The 26,212-nt window shown below is 45.6% G+C and overlaps 1 protein-coding gene across 6 annotated transcripts in view; it reads left to right on the forward strand.

Moving 5' to 3' along the window:
• The window catches only part of Sgf29 (SAGA-associated factor 29), a 52,300-nt gene extending 40,124 nt beyond the window's left edge, over positions 1 to 12,176 (forward strand). For all 6 annotated transcript variants that reach the window (XM_075697159.1, XM_075697158.1, XM_075697157.1 and 3 more), the window contains exon 5: positions 8,928 to 12,176. In XM_075697159.1, coding sequence (XP_075553274.1) covers positions 8,928 to 9,338 — 411 coding nt within the window. In that variant the 3' untranslated portion in view covers positions 9,339 to 12,176. The remainder of the gene's footprint in view (positions 1 to 8,927) is intronic.
• The last annotated feature ends 14,036 nt before the right edge of the window (positions 12,177 to 26,212 follow it).

Raw genomic sequence — 26,212 nt, forward strand, 5'->3', positions numbered from 1 at the left:
CTTCGAGATTGCTGATGATATTATCCTTCTTTTAGTGCATACATCATGGTTTGTCCTATACCAGGTTTCTTTTTTACTGATTTCAGGCTGCGTTCATTTTTTACGGCTTCTTCAGTCTTTCTCATGTTATAGTTTCGAATATCAGTTATTTTCGCCTTGTTGATCAGTTTTGACAGTTCCGCGAATTGCGTAACGCTGTGCGGCTGCCAGTCCCATACAACCGCGAAGAGCGCAGGACTCTGCGATTCTAGACGTACTGCGCTCACCGCGAAAGGTTAGAAAAACACCCACATAAGCACAGCAGAGAAGTGGCTAGGTGAGGCGGTTTGACCGATAACTGTAGAAGCATCATTCAAAACAAGTAATTGTTCTCCACTTCTGACGGCGTTTTCTCTACTTCCTTTTTAAATAAAAAGATGTTGATCCATAAATATTCTCATAAACAACGGTTAACTTTTTTATTATTCGCTTTTGCTTGCAGTTTGGTTGTTGCCTTGGCTCTCTCCCTTAGTAGATCGCTTAATTTCTCAACTCCTTGCGATTTTTGTTTCCAGTTGCCAATTTTGCACGAAAAGTGCTATACAATTAGGGAAAAACAGACGAGGTAACGGGCGACAGTCATCTTGCTTATGGGTTAAGGGTTATTGCGGGGTTTCATGATGGACTCTCTTTCACATTATTTTATTTCCCACCTTATCTAACCCATATCACGTGTAGATGGTTCCGGGCATCTGCCAGCGTCGCGGCGAGCTGTAACTCAAGGAAATAATGCAGCAAAGGGAAAAGTTAAACGCAATTGGCGTTTTCTCTGGCCGCAACTCGTTCTATGAGAGTACAGACCAGCTGAGTAACAGCCGCATCCCCCTCCTGGTCCCAGGATCAGCCTAAACAAAGAAGGTTGAACTAACAAAAGCAACAGCTATGGGCGTGACGGTTGAATAGACGGTGACAACTGAACGGATCTCGAGTTAATTGCGCGGGTGCGGAATCTATGAGAAAACTGTCCTCCACATTACAAGAGAGGCCGATAACTACCGCCATCTAAAAGGAGTGAACAAGGCAGCATAATGCTGACCGATGAACAGCTTCCAAGTCTCAACATTGATCTGGCGGCGCTTTAGGAATGTGTGAGGAGTGGTGGTGTGGGTGGGGAGGGGGGGGGGGGTATGCCACATGATTTCGGGGGGGGGGGGGCCCGGCCCCCCCCTGGGTACGTGCCTGAACCATGGTATTGGGGAAGAGGTCGTTGTCGTTCATATGTCTGTGTAAATGTGTGAGGATGACGTGTTCGAGGACCTTTCCAACACATGAAGTAAGAGCGATAGGGCGGAGGTTTTCAAGTAGGAGGAGCTTCCCTGGTTTGGGAATCATAATGATTTTGGCTTCTTTTCATTGTGAGGGGAGGTTTCCAGTTTCCCAGTACGCATTAAAATAAGCTCTGAGGGCTAGTATGGAATCCTCATCTAGGTTGCGAAGCATTTTATTAGTATTGCCATCAGGTCCCGGGGTCGAGTTAGGGCAGAGTGCGAGGATGGCTTCACATACTTCTGTATGTATGGGTGCATCCAGGTGGTCGTTAGCAGTGCCAGTGTATGCTGGAGCGGGTGTAGTAGGTTGAGGACCTACATATCGGTCTAGCAGCTCTTGAATAAATTTTGCATCCGTGCCTGGATGGGTGCGAATAATCTTTTGCGGGTTGTGCTGTTATTTTTTCTTGCTGTTGGCCGGATCGAGGAGGCTACGGAGGATATTCTACGTTTTCGGCAGGTTTGGTTGCCGCTTCATGCTGTCGCATGTGTTTGCCAATTTTGACGAGTAAGTTGTTGTGCATAGTCTTCGATGTGAAGGGTGAGAGTGCTAATACGTTTCCTGAGCATTCGGTTGAGCTTGTTGTGTCTCTGTCTGCATTGCAGACTGGCAAGGGCTTCCCACATATACAGTAACTTGCTATCTGCCTCCTACAGATTGGCTTCCTCAGGCACCAATTTAGTGGCTTCGCTCGCGTCTTGCAGCAAGGATGTGACCCAATCTTCCAAAGGGAGTTGGGTACCGGTGAAAGAGGTGAGGGCTCTGGCCTGCGAGAAAGCGTCCCAATTCGTTATGCGGAGTTGACAGCCCTTGGGCTTTTGCGGGCCCGCTTGAACTGTTGTTTGGATTAAATAGTGGTCGCTGCCCAAGTTGTCTTGTGTGTTGATTCAGTCTGCCTGTGGAATTCGTTTTGCGAATTTCAGGTCTGGAGTAGTGTCTCTGCTAATGCTGTTTCCCATACGAGTGGGACAAGTTGGATCCGTGACAAGAGTAAGACCTAGATTCCCATGCCACCGCAGGGTGTTTAGGTCCCCTATGATGAGCAGGGGGGCACCCCTGGCTATTTGATCCGCTTTGGTAAAAAGTCGTAGAAACTTGTGTTGTTGTTTGAGGCTACTGTACACATTGAGGAAGAGGCTGTGTTGCGTGCACCTTGCAGACGGGGTGTGAGCAGTGGTCGTAATTTGTAATAGTCCATTTTAGTTTAGATTCTTATCATTCATCGTGCCTAGGGCCCAATTTCAGCAATATCAGTAGGATGGCTTTGTCAGGACCATTGATGAAAGACGAAAAGAATGTAACCCATTGGCTGGTAATAAGTTCCTTTGGCCACTGTCAGATGGTGCTGCATGCACCATATGTACCAGCGCCTCCTCTATTTTTTTTTAATGCCAGCCAGATGAGGGCGGCCCAACCGTTCACCACACTCTCCCATTGTCCTTGCCCACTCTCCCCCATCGGCTAGCGTTCGCACCTGCTTTACAGTCATGGGGGAGGGTACCATCTGGGTGGCGCCTCACAGCGGAAGTTGAAGAAAGACTGATAGATGCGTGATAACCTGACACCTGGCAGACGCAGGGACGGAGCATCTACCACTTCTTACCGATAACGGCAGCAGCATGTTACACAAGCAGGCATACCTAAACTAGTCGTACCATCTGGGTAGCGTCGCACTGCGGCAACTCACTGAACTAAGGTGCACCAATGGCTCCCATTGGGGAGCGAGCGATTGCACTGGCATTGAAAAAAATAGAGGAGGTGTTGCATGTATACTGGCGAGCAAAAGTTTGGTTACAGATTGTTCTGCAAAAATTTTTTTTCTTTTAAGCCTGGACACGCTAACTAAAATCAAGTAGTACATCCTACATGTTTGTGTTTGACCAATGCAATGTATTGAAGCAATTCTATGTTTTGGGGTTGTGCTATAAAATATTTAGCTTTTGCTGATGCCGTGGTGTCCACTTTTCAAATTTTTGCTCGCAAATGTACCTTTGCACCACTAGCCTCACACTCCTTCATACAAGGTGCAGCATGCTGCGTGCACCAAAGCACAGGAGAGTGCTGGAGCTACGGTGGAGTGGAGTGCAAGGCAGGTGTGATAGAGTGCATGTGCAACTGCCAAATCATCATGGCAAATTTGGTGCACTGCCAGGTAGCCAACAGCTAGCAGGAGTTCTGAACTGCTGATTCAGATTAATTACATGCAGCGTCACATGCTGCCAGAATTATGGCTAATCTGCACACGCAGCACACTCACTCACAAGTACACTCACTTCAAAGGTGTGAGTGTGAATATGAGTGAATGCCAGTGAGTATGAGTGGATTTGATTATTAATGTGAGTGAGTACCTGTGAGTATGGGTAGGCTTGAGTGTAAATGTAAGTGAGTTTTTGTGAGTGTGAACGTCAGTGCTGGTGAATGTGCATAGATGCGAGCTTGAACATGACTATATACATGTGAGAGTGAGTAGGTGTGAATGTGAGTGAGTGCTGGTGAGTGTGAGTACGCGTGAGTTTGAACATTAATGCTCATGAATGTGGTTGGATGTGAGTGTGAACGTAAATACATGTGAGAGTGAGTAGCTGTGAATGTAAGTGCTGGTGAGTGTGAGTAGGCATGAATGTGAAGATTAGTGCTGGCAAATGTATGTGAATGTGAGTGTGAATGTAAGTGCGTGTCAGAGAGAGAGTAGGTGTGAGTGCTGGTGAATTTGTGTGGATAGGAGTGTGAATATGAGTAAGTACGTGTGAGAGTGAGTAGGTGTGAATGTGAGCCCTGGTGAGTGTCAGTAGGCATAGATGTGAACGTTAGTGCTAGTGAATATGTGTGGATGTGAGTGTGAACGTAAGTACATGTAAGAGTGAGTAAGTGTAACTGTGAGTGAGTGCTGGTGAGTGTGAGTAGGCATGTGTGTGAACGTTAGTGCTGGTGAATGTCTGTAGATTTGAGTGCGAACGTCAGTGAGTACACGTGAGAGTGAGGGGGTTTGAATGTGAGTGAGTGCTGGTGAGTGTGAGTTAGCGTGAGTGTGAATGTTAGTGCTGGTGAATTCGTGTGGATGGGAGTGTGAACGTAAGTACATGTGAGAGTGAGTAGGTGTGAGTGTGCATGGACGTGAGTGGGTACCTGTGAGTTTGAACGTGGGATGGTGACAGTGATAGTGAACCTGAGTGAATGCCTGTGAGTGTGAGTAGACGTGAGTATAAATCTGTGAGTGTGAGTAGATGTGGGTATCAACAGGAGTGAGTGTCGGTAAGTATGAGTGGACTTATAAATGCAAATGAGTACCTATGTATGAGTTTCAGTATATAGATGTAAGCATGAACTTGACTGACTGTCATCGAGTGTGAGTAGACATGAATGTGAATGAGCACCTGATGGTTTGAGTAGATGTGAGTATGAACAAGGAAAGATGAAAATGAAGGAGCAAAATTTTAAACAGGCTCATTTCCCAAGTTCATAGGCAGACATAGAATGCAACATGCAAGAAACAATGCCTGTCCTTCAAGATGGCTTTGTTCTTCGTAAGAGCGCCCTGGATATATTTACATGAAAGCAACCTCACGTTTGATTTGGAAGAGGTTTGGAGACAGCAAAGAAGGTCCACAACTTAAATCTAGAGCTTACCATCCTATCATCATCTGTTAAGCTGTTCGTGGGGCCCTTCTGACCCAGCTTATATTAATTGCAGGGAGGCTTGGTTTTGAACAATAGTCCTAAACTAGACTGGGGACGGGGCCAAGGGGCAGCTATCGTGCTCTTTTGTGCGGCTCCAAAAATTCAGTCGAGCAGATGGCTTACAAAGTGGTGCCTCCTCTCGCCTCTGCTCTGCGCCAATATGATGTGGAGTGCTTGTGCTGTTGTGCCACACTGCGTGTCTATCATAGAGGCAACTGGCGCTCCCCCCTCGTTCTTCTGAAGTAATTGCCCTTGTGCTGAACTTCAAACATCCACTGACAGCCTTGACATCATTGTGTCAGGCCAACTTGCCCAACTATGTGTACAAACCTCCAAAGTTTCACGAAACTGCTGACCCCTTCCCGTGGGTCGAACTGAGGGATCTGGTGGTGCGGCACACCAAGACCGCTGCTGAAACAAAAGAAGAATGCGACGTGGGTGATGTCAGCACACACCCCGCCTCGTTCCTGCTGACGATGATTCACCAAAGGGATTTAAGACAGAACTGGCCCATTTCTAAAAGAGAGAGTCACCACCAGCCACCCCATCAGTCTAGTATGCCCTGGCTGCTACTTGTGCGCTATTTTCTGCTATAGTAAAAGCTTGTTAATTGACAACTCGTTAATTCGAAATTTAGGATAATTTGAAGTAGCAGCTGTGGTCCGTCCAACAATGTATTGAAAGCAGTATCTAACACATCTCGCTAATTCACACTGAAATCTGCACTGCCACCAATAATTCGAACTCTGCGCCATCGTGGATGGGGAGAGCGCTAGTGTGCGGCAGCACGTTGGCGACGCCGTGCGGTCCGCACAGCTTTGCTTTTTCCATCTGCGGCCCTTTGTTTAGGCCTGACTGGAGACGCGTTTGCGCCTGGCCATTGCTTGGCTAACCCCTCTGTCACAGGTCGCTTCTCTCCCATGAGGTTCTGTATAAAGCTCAAGGGCCGTCGCCGTGCACTGCATGCTGTATGTGCGAGGGAATGCGTGTGAGGATGCGCCAGCGAACACGGCTCAATCTCGCGTGCACGAGTGAAGAAAGCAGGGCAGATGCACGCCCTCTCCTGTCGTGGGCGAGGCACGGAGGTAAGGCGGAAGGGGGGGGGGGGGGGCATTCTTCCCCAGCGGCTGCTGCCTACTTATTGCGTGGCCATGCGAGCACCTTATCTTGAAAGCGATCTGCGACGTGGCCAAAGTGTGCGCCTATGTGGGCCTCATCTTCAAAGCAATCTATGATGTTTGCAGAGTGCGCGTAGTGCCGGTAGCTTCGTATGCGATTCTTTCTATGTTTCGTTCATGTTGAAGCGAGTGCTGTACAAAGGTCAATTTGCTCGCTGCTACTCACCCCAGCGTTTTTCAGTGAGTTTTCGTGGTCATCGAGCGAGATGTGTTCATGTTTACTTGTGCGCTCGTGGCACCGTACTTGTTAATTTAGATAGTAAGCGAATGTTTACAAGTTTATATGGCCGATAAAACTACTACCCTTACTTCGTATAGCTATCTACTAATTTGCTATTGCAACCGATGCTTCGCTTTTCGGGCGAAACTGCATCATTAATTTTTCTTCACGCCAGTCGGCGCGACAAACGCGCGGATGGAGTAAGAGTAGAGTGTACTAGAATACGGTTCACCAGGATGAGCGGCTGGGGTGGCGGATGCTTTGCGGTGAGGCGCGCAACGATGAAAAATACTGTTGCGGTGCTGCGAAAATACTGTTGCGGTGCTGTGATCGAAGTGGATTGGGCTGCATCAAGGTTGCGCCGTTGGAAACTGCTGGCAATACTTCACGGAAGGGTCATTCTTACTCTTTCGTGTGCTACTGTTTGTGATCAGACCACTCAAATGGTGTTTATAATTGTATATGACATGTATTTATGCCTTAGAAATAGATGCCTTTCTTTGTATTCTTTAATTAGTTAATAATGCCACTTGGTGACTGCGCATGCATTGCGGCCGCAGTGTCGGCTTTCATTCTACTATGTTATTGTACGGTTCTCTTTGGAGAACAAATATTTTTCTTGTTCTTCAAGCAGTATGTATCTCTCGTGTGTATTTTTGCACATATGTATTGTGAAGCGCAGACGGAAAAAAATGTTTGTAAACTTCCTCCTTGTGGCTTCAAGCAAATAAAACATATCGGCCCCATTCGGCGCCCTGTAGTCAGATTTACTAGAAGTATTTGTATAGCAGAAGAAAAAAAAACTGCAGTGCCACATTCCATTCATGTTTCTGTCTTCCTCGCATAACAGAACGTGGAGCAATTGGCATGGGTTCTTTTATTGCGGTCGGTACTCGGGTGCCGAAAACAGTTCTAGGTAGCTATTATATAAGCTAATCTTTGGCCCGTAAGCTGTGCGAAATTTTTTGTCCCAGTCCATGCTTAACAACAACAACAAAACTCAGTGCCCTTCCACTCTGTGAAGAAGGATGACCAGGAAAGCTGTGTATGTGAGCCCCTTAATGGCTCACGGATCCAAACCAGGTCGCGGAATTCGATAGGAACGAAATAGAAAAACACTCATGTAATTCTGCTTAGGTGCACGTTAAAGAACCCCAGGTGGTAAGAACTGAACAGAGTGCCTCACAACCATATCACCAACGGTAAAATTTGTTTAAATAAAAAGGAAAAAAGTAGCTGCCTCCTTTGGCTTTTTTTCCAGGGGTGTAAACGAACGAAATTATTCCGGGCACGGACACAGCGTCTCCTTTCACAATGAACTTATCGCTTCGAACAACGTCCGTGGTGTCAAAATCATTTTCGGACACTCTGACGTGTTGAGAGCCGAAGGTAAAGCTGACAGCTTCCTGTCACGGTATTGCATGTTTCCACTTCACCCGCTCATCGGCGTCACTAGGTGAACAAAGTAACAATACCTTTTCGCTCGTACATCTGTAGCCAAAGTGACAACGTAGTACAGATCAACAAATTATCTCTTGAGATGAGGAAAACCAACTGCTGATGCCACCGGGCTACTTGGGCACCCAGCCATAGAATAAAGAACCAACTGATGCAGCGTGCAGGTTTCGTCTAGCCCCCACCATGTTCCCAGAGCCACTGCGTGGCAGGTGCGGCAACATAGCAAGCTCTCCCATAGCGTTACGGCAAAGTTTCGTGACCAGAAAAGCATTGGAGGACTCTGGCAGAACCGATTAGCACCCATGCATTAATTCTCTCACGAACTGGTGCGCCTCTGCGCAACAGCCACGACTCTCAGCAGCACAATCATTAGGGATAAGAGTCCTCACTTGCATCAGCCCCTCACTTTCGAGATTTCAAAAGTGCTGTTATTCGTTACATTTGAACGCAAACGGCTATTCAATAACTTTTGATAATGAATTCCGAAGTTGAATACGATCTGAATAGCAAATACCATTCGATTAGACTATATGTTTCAACTTCACTTCACCTGCTGGAACATTAAAGGAAACTACCAAACAAGCCACGGAGATTACTTTGGTAAATACTGAGTATGTAGGCAATATCTTGCCCCTAACGCTGTTGTTCACATTAATGTCCAATAGTTTCCTTGATTCCTTTTCTCTAAAAGTCGATTGGTTCATGTAGGGCTGGTGCAGCTTTTAAAAGAAACCCGCTTATTCTGGTCGGGAGCTCTCACTTTTTCAATCAGTGCACTTAGAATTGGAAAGCATATTTAGCGCCAGCAAACAAGGACAGAAGGGAGACGACACCATAATCCGCTAACTTCAACAACTTGATTTTCAGGAAACATAGGAAACATGATTTTCAGGAAAATATAGGGGAAATTACTCGTACTTACTGATTGTATTAAAGAAATGATAAACTAATGGCAATGAAAGTGGATAAAGAAACAACTTGCCACAGGTGGGGAACGATCCCACGTCTTTGCGTTACGCGTGCAATTCGAGCATCACAGAGCAAAAAAAATTAGGTCTGCTTTTTTTCCCCGCTTGTCTTCGCAGGTTGGTGACATGGTAGCAGCCTTGGCACGTGGTCCTGATGATGACGAGAACTGGATCTTAGCAGAGGTGCTTCACTACAGCCATGGCAGCGCCAAGTATGAGGTGGATGACATTGATGAAGAGCAGAAGGAGAGACACACACTGAGCCGTCGCAGAGTTGTTCCCCTACCGCTCCTGCGAGCAAATCCCCTCACCGACCCCTCGGCATTGTTTGCCAAGGGAACACTCGTGATGGCATTGTACCCACAGACTACCTGCTTCTACCGGGCACTGGTTCATGAGCCTCCTAGTGGTCCCCAGGATGACTACCTTGTACTGTTTGAAGATTCATCATACCCGGAAGGCTATTCACCCCCTCTTGCAGTTGCACAACGTTATGTCATTTGCTGCAAAGAGATGCGTAAAAAGTAATGCTCAGTCTTTTGGCGTTCTTCGCAGTGGCTGCACTTATGGCCACAGTGGTTGCTGTATGTTCCACTGATGGAGCAAAGCTGTACAGATGGATTGTGCATAAAGTTTCAAGGGACTAGTTTCAGGAAGGAAAGAAATTGGCATGATTTATGTTCTGCCTTTTTTTTTTTCTCTGCGGAGTAGGTTTAGACCTGACAATGAAGAGTGAAGTTTTGCCTCACTGGTCAATTCCTTCGCACTCCCTGCTGTGAATGAGGTAGCAGCAGGGGCCACTATTTTGTATTGATGCCTTTTCCGATGCTAATGTCCTTTCGTACTTTTTGAACTTCATCAGTTGCCAGAGCAATGCTCCGCCCACGTTATCGAGATCAGCTGGCCATGAGTGGTGGTGAATGATAAGACTGGCATGTAATTGAGAGGAAGGCCTGGCCATGAGTGGTGGTGAATGATAAGACTGGCATATAATTGAGAGGAAGGCATCGCTACAAATAGCGGCCATGATTGTGCACATCCACTTTACCGTATTCGGCTTATTTTAATGTACACATTTCTCAGGGAAATTTTACTGAAATATGATAGTTACATTATAACCAATATGAAACCAAAACTGCAATAGGTGGTGTCCAAATATCCCCCTTCCTGCCACTTTTGTTATGAAGCATAAGATGGCAAGTTCTGGGCAGTTGATAGCAATAAGGAAGCCTCGGGCTGCAACAAAGAGTTATGTCTAGTCCACGTAGTCTCCATTGCAATAATTTTTCAATTTCCAAGTGAGGAGAAATCATTTCTCTCCTGTTCAATAAAAATCGAGTGGTGTAACAGTCAAAGGTATGGCATCTTTTGCAGCGAAGTTGTTAAAGTGAGTTTCACAGCTGTTTTCATGTACCGATGAAGGCCGGTGTGCAGCGGTGAGCTCAGTATCAACAGCCAGCAAAGCAACCTCTGTCCTCTATTTTTGCTTTGAAATGTTATCAATCATACGATAAAAGTTACCTTGTGTATGTGTCACTGAGATGGAAAAAAACTTCTTTGCAGATCAGTAATCTGTAATTCCTTTTCTTGCGTCACGTTTTACTGGCTCCACGTTGAAGGTCAGCTGGAGTTTGTACAACCACCGCAGTGAAAGCTGATCACCTGGTCTGGCAACAGAGCCTGCATGGAAGCCCCAAAGCACTCATATAACCAGGGCATTGGTAATCTATTATTACTGCAAATAGCCAGCAAGCAGACCCATGGTAGAAGTGTGTGAGAACTTGCTTTTACAGCTTTGTTGTATCGCTTGCTCAGATATGAAAATCGTGGTGTGTGTTACCATCGAGGGTGCATTATAAACAAGTAAATACTGGCCACTGAATGTAGCGCATGAAATCCTATTTGTTATTGCCTTCAGGACTTCATCTATCTATCCATCCATATGGCTTTTTCTTATTTGCATGAATAACACTTATGCATATCCATGGGAATTACATGAGCTACCGAGCTACCAAGTGATATGACATTTGTGATATTGTTGCTTCACTTTGCGTTTTGTATGTGTTGGTAGCATTTTGTAGTGATTTACAGATACTATATACCTGATTTGATTTGTTCAGGGCACTCATTCAATAGTATTTGATGAAATTTCGAAACACAGGAAAGCATTTCTTAATGTTGGCATACAGTGGCGGTGTTGCACTGAATCAGAGGTTAACAGTGCTCCTCCAGTACATTCAAGAAATTCTATAAACTGAGCATTCGTTGAGAACATAAGCAACAGTCATAATTTGGAACAATCCACTTAAATTTTCATTCTTATTATTTCATCTTTATGAAGAGTACCTCTGTGTATGCATGTCAATTTCATGAGCTACCAAATTTGTGATATTCACTTTGTGTTTTGTATTGTTGGGAGCATGTTGTGAGCATGTTGTAGTGATGAGCAGATACTATATGCCTGATTTGGTTTGTTGAGAGTGTTCATTCCATGGCATTTGCCAAAATTTTGCAAAAGGAAATTCAATGTGCAGCTTTGGCACCACTGCTATTGGTAATTTTGTCTTGGGTCACTAATATTCATTGCTGCACGGACTTTCATGGTTTGTGCTGAGCCGCTATGTGTCATCATCATCGTCATCATAATCATCATCAGCCTATTTTATGTCCACTGCAGGACAAAGGCCTCTTCCTGCAATTTCCTATTATCCTTGTCCTGTGACAACCGATTCCAACTTGCGCCTGCGAATTTCCTAATTTCATCACCCCACCTAGTTTTCTGTCTACATGTTATATTCTCTCTTAAAAATGGTATAAGCACAAATGACCAAACACTATATCATGCGTTAAATGTTTCTTTTGAAGCTTTCTGGTCTTGTTGCTTGTGAGTGTCAAAAGCTGGCACATAGATCACTACAGAGAGATTAGTGCACCCAATAGCAGATCAGTGTGGAGTTATTAGTATGCCACAGGTTTCTTTAGCCTGTTATTCCAGGCAGGCAGAGATGCTGAGTACGCCAGTGCTCATTGGCTGATATCAGTGCCTCGAGCAGCCCTGGCCAGTGTGGGGCAACAATCGAAAAGATACGTCTGAAATCTCTGAATGTAGTACTGTGTAGCTAGCATTATAATTGTTAATGAGAGCATTTGTGGAAGCAAGGAAGCCCCACATTGATACATTGGCTGAGGCTTGTCCATTGCTGAGCAATGAAAGGGAATACGTTTTCTGTATGAAGAACAGTGACAAAGAAAAAAAACTGAAAGGGTCACATGGATTATGTATAGTGCAAACAAGGCACACAAGGAAGGTGGACAGAACAGCAAGGTGCACAGCTTTGTATGAAATAAAATGCAGTCGCTTGCTTCGATGCTGGCTATAGTGCAGTATAATGGATCATTCCACACCCAACATACCAGACATGTTGCCCTACCATCTTAAATTTTATTGTATAAAATCATGGCTATTCACTACCTTGCTCAATCATTTCTTACTATACTCCTGCTGAAAAAAAAAAAATTCTTGCGGCATTACATGCTTTCAAGTTTGCCTTAGTGAATGACGGTTTGGCGCCAAAGTTAATGTTAGATTTTATGTGAAAACTTGGGGGGGGGGGCCCCCCTGCGCTTCTGGAGCCTCTGAAGCACTGGTTGGGTGCAAGCATCGCTTTCCCTGCTAATGCAAGTGCTGACGCTGATTTCTGCGAATAAGGGCTATGCACAGGTGGGATCTCTCAAAAAAAAAAAAAAGGTAAGCGCACGTTGCAATGTCACCGCAGCCCTATCCACTCATTTCTCAGGAAAACGTTGGCTTGATAGATAAATCGCTACCCATGCTACTGTACGTACTGATGCCTATTCACAAGATTGATAACTTTGCACAGATTGGAATTCCCTGAAAAAATAAGGAAACAGCTTGCGCAGCCAGGTCCCATAACCTCTAGAAAGCGCCGGTTTGGCGTATGTATCCCTCCCCTTGCTCATGCTGTCACTGATTTACGCGTTGAATAAATGGCTATGTACAGACTGACTTTTGTGGAGAAACGGGTAAGCCTATAATACAGCCCAGAATAATTTCCTTCAAAAGTTTTGGTTAGCCAGATACATACCTTCCCATGCTAATGCTCGTTATGTCGCAGATTTACGCGACGGATAAAAGGTTATACGCAGACTGACTTTTCTGGAGAAATAGGTAAGCAGGTACAGCTCATTAAAATCTCGGCTCAGCCAGGCAGAATAATTTCCTTGAAAAGCATTGGTTAGCCAGATACATACCTTCCCATGCTAATGCTCGTTATGTCACAGATTTACGCGACGGATAAAAGGTTATACGCAGACTGACTTTTCTGGAGAAATAGGTAAGCAGGTACAGCTCATTAAAATCTCTGCTCAGCCAGGCAGAATAATTTCCTTGAAAAGCATTGGTTAGCCAGATACATCCCTTCCCATGCTGATGCTCGTTCCATCACTGATTTACGCGACAGATAAGCACTTATACGCAGACTGACTTTCCTGGATAAATAGGTAAGCAGCTACAGCCCATTAAAATGTTGGCATAGCGAGGCAGAATAATTTCCTTCAAAAGTTTAGGTTAGCCAGATCCCTTCCCATGCTGACGCTGGTTCTGTCGCCGAATTACGCGACAAATAAACGGTTATACGCAGACTGACTTTCCTGGAGAAATAGATAGGCAGCTACAGCCCATTAGAATAATGGCTCAGCCGGGCACAATTTCCTTGAAAAGCGTTGGTTAGCCAGATCCCTTCCCATACTGATGTTTGTTCTGTCGCCAATTTACGAGACGGATAAACAGTTATACGCAGACTGACTTTCCTAGAAAAATAGGTAAGCAGGTATGGCCTATTAAAATGTTGGTTCAGCCAGGCAGAATAATTTCCTCGAAAGGCGTTGGTTAGCCAGACATATCCCTTCCCATGCTGATGCCCGTTTCATCACCGATTTATGCGACGGAAAATCACTTGTATGCAGACTGTCTTTCCTGGGTAAATAGGTAAGCAGCTACGGCTGATTAAAATGTTGGCGTAGCCACGCAGAATAATTCCTTCAAAAGTGTTGGTTAGCCAGATACATACTTTCCAATGCAGATGCTCGTTCTGTCGCCAATTTATGCGACAGATAAAGGGTTATACGCAGGCTGACTTTCCTGGAGAAATAGGTAAGCAGGTACGGCCTATTAAGGAGGTATAGTAGGGCAAATGGTACATGTTTGTTTAAACGTAATGTTTTAGAAACGGCTGCAGATATTCGCATCAAATTTCAAGTGCTTACAAAAGATGCTCTTGGGTACAACGCGAGACGCTTTGTGTCTAGATGGCTTGCCTTTCCTGTAGCCCACTACCAAAACTTCAGGTATGTTTAATTATTTGATGTACTTTTTCTCTGCAATCGCGCAGAGGAATGTGATGATATAACACAGTGTTATTCTAAATACCCATAGGTTAAATCTGAACTAAAGAGATATATCTGCATTGGAGTTTGCACCCAAAAAAAATCCCTGCACAAAGCCACAGGGGGGTTTCTTGCTGTGTAAATTTTTCCAGTGTTACCATTCATATGATCTGTTTTTTTTTTAGTTCAGAATAATTATGACTGGTTGTAGTACATGTGTACAAAGTTTTACTGGAATGGGATGAATACTTTCTGAGAAAAGGTGCATTTGACAAATTCATAAAAAATTCAATTTGAGGAAAATGAAGTTTTATGTTCGAATACTGCTTGTGGATGCGCAAAATGCCACAGGAGAATATCTTTCACTGCTGATTTTCTTGCAGGTGTCTCCGAAACCGTTCTTGGTGTTCCTTTTTATCCGTCGTCCTTCCTCGCTCTTGACAGTCATATAATTCTGCCCTGTCAACATGCTTTTTGTCCATTCTGTCGAGGGCAGTATTACAAAACAGACCTGGAACAATTCCAAGGGCCTCCAGAACAGCTTTTCATGTAGAATTACCGTCATTGTAGTAGGCTATAGCATTGTTAGTTGCTGTCTTCAATGTGTAAGCACTGACAAATTTTTCTTAGGGCAGAGGCACCAGATGAGTTGGTGCCGCTGCCCTGAGCGACTCATTGTTGTTCTGTGTAGGTCCACGAATGCATTTGCTCAGAATACTGATTACCTTTGAAAGTTCTCTTTCTGCTCTATTTGCTGGACGATCGTGCCATCTTCTGGGCAAGTAATACGTTTGAAACTCGAAACTGGCGATCACGACCACGTAAGCAAAAGCAAGAGTTTGACGTAATATAGTTCTTTTCTACAAAGGATTATTACGTCAAACTATTGCTTATGTTGAATTCCAATGGTAGATCGCGAGTGCTCGGCTGGATCACGAACGGAGCGCGTCGCTCCGACTGAGATCGCTCTCATCTGCTCACACCATGTCTGCGAAGGGAATGCGTGCGCTCCCGCTGGGGCACTTAGTACAGGAAAATCAAGTGAGAGGGCGCTAGAATAGAGAGAGAATTTGTAACCTCGTGGACGTGGTTTGTACGGACGCTCCTGTAGTCGAGGCTTCAGCGACTTCGCAGCTAAGTACTTTTTTATCTTTATTAGCTAGTGTTTTGAAGTGTTTTCTGTTGCATGGAGTGGAGGCACAAATTTTGAATTCTTGGTGAGAGTAGCAAACGTACCGGCTTTGTCTAGGTCTGGCGGCTCCTCCATTAGGCATAGTTGGTAGGAGGGACCTATTAATAGGCTTAGTTAATTCTTTCAGCTAGCTCCCCGGATTCTTACATGGGGTAGGGAGTGATAATTCTTTATTTTAGTTTGGGATAGCGGTCGTGGTCGGCTTTGCTTGAGTGATTTGGCGAACTTCCTCGTTGGGCCTAGGGACGTAGGCCTAGCGATGAAATCGAAGAACGTGAAGGCCGCGGGGGACGGGGAGCAAGTGCAGTGCGACGAGTGCCTGCGATGGTGCTTCCTCGACGAAACTAAGTTCCAGAATTTAGCAGACGCGGAGGGGTCTAGCTTCACGTGCAGGTCGTGCGAGGGCGTCAGGGAAGCCGTCCAAAAACTGGAAGGGAATTGGGCGGCTAAGTTCGACGAGCTTAAGGCAGACCTGAGGGAGGAACAGGAGAAGCGGGAAGCACTGCAGGCGAAAGTTGACAGTTTCGTCAAGGTGGAGGCGGCCCAGGCCGCGCAGTTAGTAAGGACCATGGCCGAGCTTGAGGAAGAAAAAGAAATTAGGAGCGGCGAACTGGAAAGGCGGTTCGACGCGCTGGAGACGCGGGCAGCGGAGAAGGTCGGGTCAGGACAACAAAGTGCTGGCAAAAACTCGGAAAGTAGGGTAGAACCTACAGGCGAAGTGGGAGGCAGGGAGCCAGAGCAAGCCGTCCTCAGCTCGCCGCCGGTGAAACGGCGTAGTTATAGTGAAGCTGCACAACGCGCCCCGAGTGAGGCGACGCTGCAGCCACAGGGGCGCCAGCGGGCTCAAAGGGAGGGGCAGCGGACACAGGCTGCAGTCGAACGGTTTGCACGTAGAAGGGTCCTGGTGATAGGGGACTCCAATGTGGGGAGGGCCGAACAGGGCGTGATGGCGAGAGTGAAGGCGGACGGGCGAGTACAGGTGGAGGCGCAAGCGGGCAAGGGCATGGCGGAAGCAATGACCAATTAAGGCGCGGAAGTAGTTGGGGTCAGCACGGAGAGCGACAGCTTGGTCATTATGCATTCTGGGCTCAATGACGTGCTTAAGGGGAGAAGCCAGGACCTTGAGAGGTTCATTGAGACTGGGCTGATCAGCCCAGTCTCAATGTGCCCAGTCGAGTAAGCTTAGAGAGGCCTCCGGGAGGGTGCATGTGACCATATGCACTATCCCAGAGGTCCAGGGCCAGGCTTGCCAGGTAGAAAGGAGCGTGGTTGAGGCCAATCGGGTCATTAGGAGTCTGAGCGGACGACTCGGGTACAGCGTGATGGAGGTCGACAGGGACGTGTACGGAACCGGCTTCCGCGGCCTTTTGTGCAGGATGGCATTCACTACAGTGGTGCCACTGGCAAAAGGATAGGGGGCAGGATGGGTCGCCTGGCAACAGCTTTTTTAGGGGGACCCAGAGCCCTGAAAGAAGCAGTGTAGGCGTGGACGATTCGAGGCAGGAGCCACAAACACGCAAACATCGATACTGTAGGAGAGGTGACAGGAATAAGCGCAAGAGCCAAATTAAGTCGGACATAGGGTTCATTAACATGCAAGGTGGCAGAAATAGGCTAAAATGGGAGGAAATCGAAGAACAACTAAGACAGGAGAACTTAATGGTTTATGGGTTTGTAGAGACACATCTTAGGGACATGGAACAACCGCCCTGTAACCCTGATTATGCATGGGAATACTGCAACAGAGTGCAGGGTAGCAGAAAGGGTGGAGGAATTGGAGCACTCATTCACAAAAATACAAATTGGCAAAGGGTCAAACAGGAATGCAAGGAGCATTTATGGCTAAAAGGAAAAGTAGCAGGGGCGAAAACACTTCTAGGCTTTGTATACCTTTGGACAGGATCAAATGCTAAAGAGGAAAACAAAAAAATGTTGGACTGTATTGCAGCGGACATCAATGAGCTAGGAAAAGGATGTGAAGCAATTGTATTAGGAGACATGAATGCACATGTTGAAGATATGGATGGGTACACAGACTCCACAGGTAACATGCTGCTGGATATGTGTGAGAGGCTTAACTTAGTTGTCTGTAACTCTGCTGAAAAGTGTGACGGGATCATAACATGGGAGGTGGGGGTCGACATTCGACAATAGATTATGCGTTGATGTCACATAGGATGTACGATAGATTAGGAGCCATGATTATAGATGAACAGGGCTCCAGAAGTATAGGTAGCGACCACAGACGTATCAAGTTGAGTTTTAAGAGGGAAACTAAAGCACGAACGACGCGCGAGGAAACGCCAGATGTGATTTTTTACTCAGAAGACCAAGTGGAAATAGCGGCCAAACAAATTGAAGAGGAAATATCAGAGGGTACTGAAACTGATTGGACTTACCCAAAGTTAATGAGACTATTTGAGCGTGAGCTAGGTAAGACGCGAGTCAGGAAAACAAGGCAAGGGATACGAAAACTCAAGAGCTGGTGGGATGAAGAGGTTATGAAGGCCATAAAGAAATGTCAGGAAGCCTCCAGGGAACACAGGTATTCCAAAAGTAAGGGAGAACCTGAAGCAGAAGTAGAGAGGAAATGGGTAAACTACATAAAATGCAAAAGGGAAGCATCCTATTTGATCAACGAGAAAATCAAGACAAAAGGGTGCCAATGGCTGTCAAAAATAAACAATAAACAAGATAAACAGGCAGCTAGAAAATTCTGGAAACATCTGAACTCCTTGGGTAATTGGACAAGCCTAGAGCAGAGGTATATAGTAACAGCTCAAGGTACTCGGTTAGAAGGGGAGGAGGCAATGGAGCATATAGGAACCATGATGAGGGAAAAATTTACAAAACAGAGAAATGGTACATGCAGTACGTCGGAGAGGGATAGCCCAGTCAACCCACTGCTTTCGCTTGGACAAAAAGAGTGGGAAAGGGCTGAGAAGAGGGTACCAAGTAGCACATCGGCAGGCCCCGATGGTATTCCAATTACGTTAATAAAGAAATTGGGCCCAAAATCTAAGAAAGCATTGAGGGAGGTGGTGAGCAAATTGCTAGTTGATGGTAAAGTACCTGACGAATCGAGGCTAAGTAGGATGAGAATGATATATAAGGGAAAGGGGGATAAAGCTGACAAATAACTACCGGCCTATAACAGTGACGTCAGTGGTTTACAGGGTGGTTATGCAGATTATAAATGACAGACTGCAGGCATGGGTAGAGAACGAGGGGGTACTTGGAGAGGTACAAAATGGGTTCCGGAAGCATAGGAGGCTAGAAGACAATCTGTTCTCGCTAACACAGTGCATTGAAATAGCTGAAAAGGAACACAGACCCCTATGCCTGGCTTTTTTGGACATCAAGGGAGCCTATGACAGTGTACTTCAAGAGGGCTTGTGGGGCATTCTGGAAAGTTTAGGAGTGCAAGATGGAGTAACCAATTTCTTAAAAGATATCTACAAAGGTAATAATATTTGGGGTTTTACGTGCCAAAACCACTTTCTGATTATGAGGCACGCCGTAGTGGAGGACTCCGGAAATTTTGACCACCTGGGGTTCTTTAACGTGCACCTAAATCTAAGCACACGGGTGTTTTCGCATTTCGCCCCCATCGAAATGCGGCCGCCATGGCCGGGATTCGATCCCGCGACCTCGTGCTCAGCAGCCCAACACCATAGCCACTGAGATCTACAAAGGTAACCGGGTGATTATACAATGGGAAAAGCAGGTTTCCGAGCCTGTAATGATTCGGCGGGGGCTTAGGCAAGGGTGCTCATTGTCACCTCTGATGTTTATGCTGTACCTACAAGGTTTAGAGGCCAAAATACAGCAAAGCGGACTCTGCTTCAACCTATCATTTTTCAACCTTTCATTTTTCAAACAAGGAAAATTGATTGAACAGTCATTACCAGGACTGATGTACGCGGATGATATCGTATTGATGGCTGACAATGCAGAAGATCTGCAGGAATTAATGGACATATGTGGTACAGAAGGAGACAGATTAGGCTTGAAGTTTAGCAAAGAAAAATCAGCAGTCATGATTTTTAATGATAACATTTGCGGCGAGCATAAGATACAGGAGGCCACGCTGGAGATAGTCGATAAATACAAGTACCTTGGGGTGTGGATAAATAACGGCATTGAGTATCTGACAGAGTACGAAAAATATCTAACGACTAAAGGTAACAGAAGTGCAGCGATTATGAAGAGTAGGGCACTGTGGAACTACAATAGGTACGAGGTAGTACGAGAGATATGGAAGGGGGTAATGGTACCAGGCCTGACTTTTGCCAATGCAGTTCTATGTATTAGAACAGAGACCCGGCAACAGTTGGAAATTAGGCAACGTGGTGTGGGTATATAGGCTCGCTCTGGGAGCACATGACAAGACACCAAATCTTGGAGTGCAGGGGGATCTGGGATGGTCTTCTTTCGAGGGCAGAGAGGCTAGTAGCAAGATAGCATTTGAGGAGTGATTGAGAAAAATGGGGGAAATTCGGTGGGCTAGGAAGGTTTTCAGTTACTTATACACGAGGAATGTTGACACGAGGTGGAGGAAGTGAACTAGAAAATTGACAAGCAAATACTTGGGCAGTAGCGGGGGAACAAGTAAGGAATCATCTGTCAAGAAAAAGGTTAAGGAGACAGAGAGGGGTATGTGGAGTACAGAGATGCAAACAAAATCGGCATTGGAGACATACAGGACGTTTAAGCAAGAAATAGCCAAAGTAAATATTTACGATAACTCTAAAAGGAGCTCATTGTTGTTTGAAGCCAGGACAGGTGTACTGCGGACTAAAACGTACCGAGCCAGATACCAGGAGTACAGGCCTTGTAGCCACTGTACCAGGAGATAGATTTGGTGTGCGAGGCGTGTGGAGAGGAGGAGGAAACGGCTGAACACCTGATACTTGCTTGTAAACAACTTCACCCTGCAGTTGAATCTAACGGGGGACTATTCAAAGCTTTGGGTTTTAAAGACAGTGAAAGTAGAATAGACTTTGAACAGGTAGAAATAACTAAACGGAGACTATCTGATTGGTGGATAATATCAACGCAAAAGTAAAGGAGTAAATACATAGGTATGCATGCATATAGAACCATTAAAGGCTAGGTGGCGCGCGCCGCCGCGGCCCGATTCAAAGGGTTGAGCCTCAATCATCCATCCACCCATCCATCCACCTATTTTTACTTTACACAAACGATTGACATAAACAATCGAGGTGTCTAAGGATGTTTTTTTACCTCAGGCAAATAGGCAGTTGTTTTTTCAAAATTTAGTTGTTGAAGCTGCTTTTTAGTCATAGCGTCAAGGTTTTTGTACTTGATTAGCCACCGACAGCCGACAGCCTATTGCTATCGATGTGTTCCCTGGCCGTTGGCATTCGAATACTACGGCGGTAAAACATTTTCGGAAAGCATGCTGGTTTCGTCTGCGAGTCATTACATAGATTACATACAGAGCAGAAAAACTTGATCTGGATCTGCCATTGGAATTCAACAATAGAGTTAACAAATTCGACTTCATTCTGCCATCTACTAGCCGCCTGGTAGAGCTCAGATGGTAGAGCGGCTGCCCCAGACGGGCGGTGGTCCCGGGTTAGAGCCCCGGACCAGAACGAATTTTTATCAACTGCGATGCTTTTCTTACGAGGAAAGCTGTCTCATTTTTTTAATTAATATATGAATTTTTTATTGCAAGCAATTTACTTAACACACACAGAAGCAAAAAAATAAAGAACATAACGAAAAAAACCGCGACCGACAACAAAAACAAACCGGCCTCCGCCCGCCATTTTTAAACGCCAGGGCGCGCGGCACGATTCGGCGCGACATTTGAACCGCTTTGAGCGGCCGCTCGAGGTCGCGCTTCCGCAGGTTTGTTCCTCATAGTGCAGACAATTTTTCTGTGGCAAAATTGCAAATTCGGTTTTTTGAGGGGTTTACTCTACCATACCCCTTAAAATGTTGGCTCAGCCAGGCAGAATAATTTCCTTGAAAAGCGTTGGTTAGCCAGATCCTTATATCCCATGCTGATGCTCATTCTGTCGCCGATTTACGCGACGAATAAACGGTTATACACAGACAGACTTTCCTGTAGAAATAGGTAAGCAGGTAAAGCCCATTAAAATGTTGCTTTAGCCAGGCAGAATAATTTCCTTGAAAAGCGTTGGTTAGCCAGATACATCGCTTCCCATGCTGATGGACGTTCTGTCGCCGATTTATGCGACGAATAAACGGTTATATGCAGAATGCTTTTCGTGGAGAAACAGGTAAGCAGTTACAGTCCATTAAAATGTTGGCGCAGCCAGTCAGAATCATTTCTTTGAAAGCGTTGGTTAGCAACGTACATTTCTTTATCGAAAAAATGAAAATAAAACGGGAAAATATTGTTTCAGGCAGGTCAAATTATTTATCTCGAAAGTGCAGGTTTTTCGCCTACATCACTTCTCGCAACACGTGCTGATGCTCATTTACGCCATAAATAAGCGCAGAATAATTTTCTGGAATAAATGGAAAAAAGAATTGGAGCACGCTTAAGCTTCGCCTTCAAGATTGGAACGCGATAGCGTTCCAGTCGACCCGCCAAGGGGTGTAAGACAATGCGCTACGGCGCAGCGATCACTTACGAGGCGCCCCGCATCGGACTTTGCCCCCACCAATCACGCGGTGAGCGTCGAGCAACGCAGCGTTCGGCGCGGCAAAGAAACGTGCGCCTGAGCAAGCGGAACGAACCAAAGAAATCGGTGTCTCGGACGGGGAAGCGATCTACGCGAGCCAAACGTCATGATCAGCACGGACAGCCGGGCCGCGAGGCACCTCGCACCGGTCCCCGCACAGCCCCAATGCGCGCGTGGCGCGCCACCTGTCGTGGCAGCGCCGTACATTGCGAGGAGGGGGTCTTCTGTGATTGCCGCAAGATGGCTCTGCGTGTGCGGAAAGCGCAGAATAAATGTAGCGGAAACGTACTTCGCTACGCGTTTAACTGCGACTTCTGTAATTTACATGCTCATAATTACCGATATACACAGGAGTATAACTTTCTACGGCACGTTTCTAAGGCAACACCGCATTCAGTAGAGGCGCAATGCAATTGCAATGCCAGCTTGATTTTGTGATCAGCATGGAAGCCTCAAATCCCGGGATATACGGTAAAGACATCTGTGAAGTTAAGGGTGAGCTCGAGGCTATGGACGTCGAAAAGTATCGATCAGCAGTAATAAGGGCGCGAGCTGAGAAGATCTGGTTGGGGGAAACTCCTAATAAGCGCGCATTGTGTGACGAAAGGAGATACGCAACACAAAATGAAATCAGAGAAATTACGTATCAGAACACTATTACCAGCGACATTGAAGAAATTGAACGTGCATTTGTCGAGCACTATGAGAACTTAATAGGTGTAAAAAGAAGTGGGAGCATTCCGTTGACACAGGATACCCTTGAATTAATGCCACGGTTAGATGGTGATACTCGAGCCCTTTTGGAGAAACCCATTAGCGTAGACGAAATAAAACAGGCGATAGCTGAACTACCGCTGGGGAAGACACCTGGGCCAGACGGCCTCGGTGCCGCATTCTACAAAGCTTATGCCGATGAACTGACGCCCATTTTACACGCAGTCATCACGGAGGCGTACGAAACGAGAGAAATGCCGCTCTCTTTCCGTGCTGCTCACGTGGTGCTGATTCCTAAAACCGACGACCATGCTACGCTGCTATCTGTGGGCGCGTATCGTCCGATAACGCTCATGAACACAGACTACAAAGTTTATACGAAAGTGCAGGCAAAACGACTGCAGAGCGTCATCAAATTTCTAGTCGGACCACACCAGACATGTGGCATAAAAGGTCGCTCTATCTCTACAAATGTGCATGTAGCCCGTAGTATTCTTGAGTGCTGTGACATTTTTGGCGGACGGGTCGCTATGTTGCAGCTGGACTTAGCAAAAGCATTTGACCGTGTGTCGCATGAAGCTCTTTTTTGCATCCTTGAACACGTTCACATAGGCACAGTTATACTCGATGGGCTAAAAATTATATACAATGACTGCATAGTAAACATCGTGCTGAATAAGACACTAACTGAGAACATTAAACTCAGATCATCAGTGAGGCAAGGTTGTCCATTGTAACCGCTGCTCTTTGCAATTTATTTAGAGCCTTTCTGTTTATCTCTAATAAGTAACAAAAAAATCAATGGTTATAAGCTTGAATCGTCCCATGTTAAAGTGCTTGCATATGCTGATGACGTCGCAATCTTTTGTACAGATCGCCAAAGTGCACTAGAGGCGATAAGCGATGCCAAAAGATATTGCAGGCAAACCGGATGCGAGATCAATTGGGACAACAGCGTCGGATTTTGGCACGGAAGTTGGGATAACACAGCGTCTGCCTTTGCAAATTTACAATGGACCGTGTCTCCTTCGAAATATTCGGGGGTGCCGCCTGAGCACTACGAGGGTGCCGCGCAGTACTGGGAGGAAGAGACGTCGCGCGTAAAAGAGAAAACCGGAGGATGGCAGGGTCGTGATTTGTCAATGTTTGCAAGGGCGACTGTTTGTAATTTGTTTTTAATTGCCAAAGTGTGGTATGTCCTCCAATTTTTGTCGATGACCCGTGTGAATGTACAGAAAATACACAGAGTATTTGCTGTTTTTATCTGGGGTTCCACTTGGGAAAGGGTCAGCCGTACCAACTTGTTTCGTCCTGTTCGAGATGGTGGTCTTGGATTGTCGCATTTGTTCTTACGACAAATTGTTTCTCGTTTTGTCTTCTTACGAGATCAAAGTGATTCATTCTTGCGTACGATGATCCAGATCCGTTTGAAAAGCGTTTTGCCTGAATTTATTGTGTCTAGTGCACAGCCTGTACACTATCGGCTTAAAGGCTACTTGCGAGAGGTAGTCGACTCCCTTCGAATATTAAAAGCTCGGTTTTCCCTTCAGTACCTGAGCACAGTAACAAGAAAGAAACTTTACAAGGATTTTGTTGAAGTTATGGTGCCAGTGCCATTGTACCGAATGAAATACTATGGAGGCCCAGGACAAGATGTTTTAAAAAGAGTTAAAAGGATGCCAGTGAGAGCAAGCGTAAAGTCGTTCGTCTTTAAATTGCATACATCTACCCTTCCGGTCAAAACATGGATAGCCGACAAAGGAATATTTGTACCATGGACGACAAATTGTGCGCTATGTAACAAGCCGGGGACCATTGAGCACGCTTTCATTGAGTGCTGGGATGCAATATTTTATTGGGACGTTTTGCAAAGAACTCTTAAAAAGGAACTGCCGATAACAGCACAGGGTATACGTTTCTTGCCGGTAGACAGCCATCAGGGCTTTCCGCACGACATGATAATGCTCCTGGGCCTCCATAGTCTTTGGAAGACACGGATGGCGGTAACGCACGCCGATGTGAATGCGCGCTCAGCACGAGAAAATTTTGTTGAAAGCATTATTTTCATACGTGAGATATATCGTGTACAGGCAGATCCGCCTGACTGGTTGGGTAATCTTGATGAATTAGTGAATTTGAAGAAATTTTAGCTTGTCACGTTGGTCCAAGTAGGCCCACGTGTTTTTATGTATGTATCTCATTTTGTGAATAAAGAAAAAAAAAGACTCATGGCTGAATGGTAGCGTCTCCGTTTCACACTCCAGAGACCCTGGTTCGATTCCCACCCAGGCCATCTTGCAAGTTGTTTTTATTTATGAATTGCCTTACGGATTTTTTCGCTCTCGGCCAACGCAGCCGACACTGACGACACCGGATTTTCTGCGACACGAGCTCCTTAACGCTGTCTCGTTAAAAAGTGAACCTGTAGCCCACGATAATATGGTTCAGCAAGGTTGAATAGGTTCTCTCGAAAGCGCTGCTCTTTCACATACATCAATCCTCACACACGTGCTGACGCCGATTTACGCCATAAAGAAGTGAATAAGCGCAGAGTCATTTTCTCGAAAAAGTGAAAAAAGGTAAGCCTGTATGTAGCCCACAAAAATATGGTTTCAGCAAGGTGCAATACGTTCTCTCGAAAGCGCTGGTTTTTCGCATACACCAATCCTCAAACACGTGCTTACGCCGATTTGCGCCATAGATATACAACAAGGCGCAGAGTATTTTTTTCGAAAAAGCGAACAAAAAGTAAGCCCCTAGCTGTAGCCCACGAAAATATGGTTTCAGCAAGATGCAACTCATTCTCTCGAAAGCCCTGGTTTTTCATATACATCAGCCCTCAAACACGTCCTCACGCCGATTTACGCCATAAATAAACGAATAAGCGTAGCATAATTTTCTCGAAAAAGTGAAAACGAAGGCAAGCCTGTAGCCCACGAAAATATGGTTTCAGCAAAGTCCAATAGGTTCTCTCGAAATCGCTGGTTTTTCCATACATCAATCCTCACACACGTGCTGACGCAGTTTTACGCCACAAATATACGAATAGGCACAGAATAACTTTCTCGAAAATATGAAAAAACGGTAAGCCTGTTGCCCACAATAATATGGTTTCAGCAAAGTCCAATAGGTTCTCTCGAAATCCCTGGTTTTTCGCATACATCAATCCTCACACACGTGCTGACGCAGTTTTACGCCACAAATATACGAATAGGCGCAGAATAATTTTCTCGAAAAAATGAAAAAAAGGTAAGCCTGTTGCCCACGATAATATGGTTTCAGGAAAGTCCAATAGGTTCTCTCGAAATCGCTGGTGTTTCGCATGCATCAATCCTCACACACGTGCTGACGCAGTTTTACGCCACAAATATACGAATAAGCGCAGAATAATTTTCTAAAAAAATGAA

The sequence above is a fragment of the Dermacentor variabilis genome, chromosome 6 (genome assembly GCF_050947875.1).
Source record: "Dermacentor variabilis isolate Ectoservices chromosome 6, ASM5094787v1, whole genome shotgun sequence".
NCBI lineage: Eukaryota > Metazoa > Arthropoda > Arachnida > Ixodida > Ixodidae > Dermacentor > Dermacentor variabilis.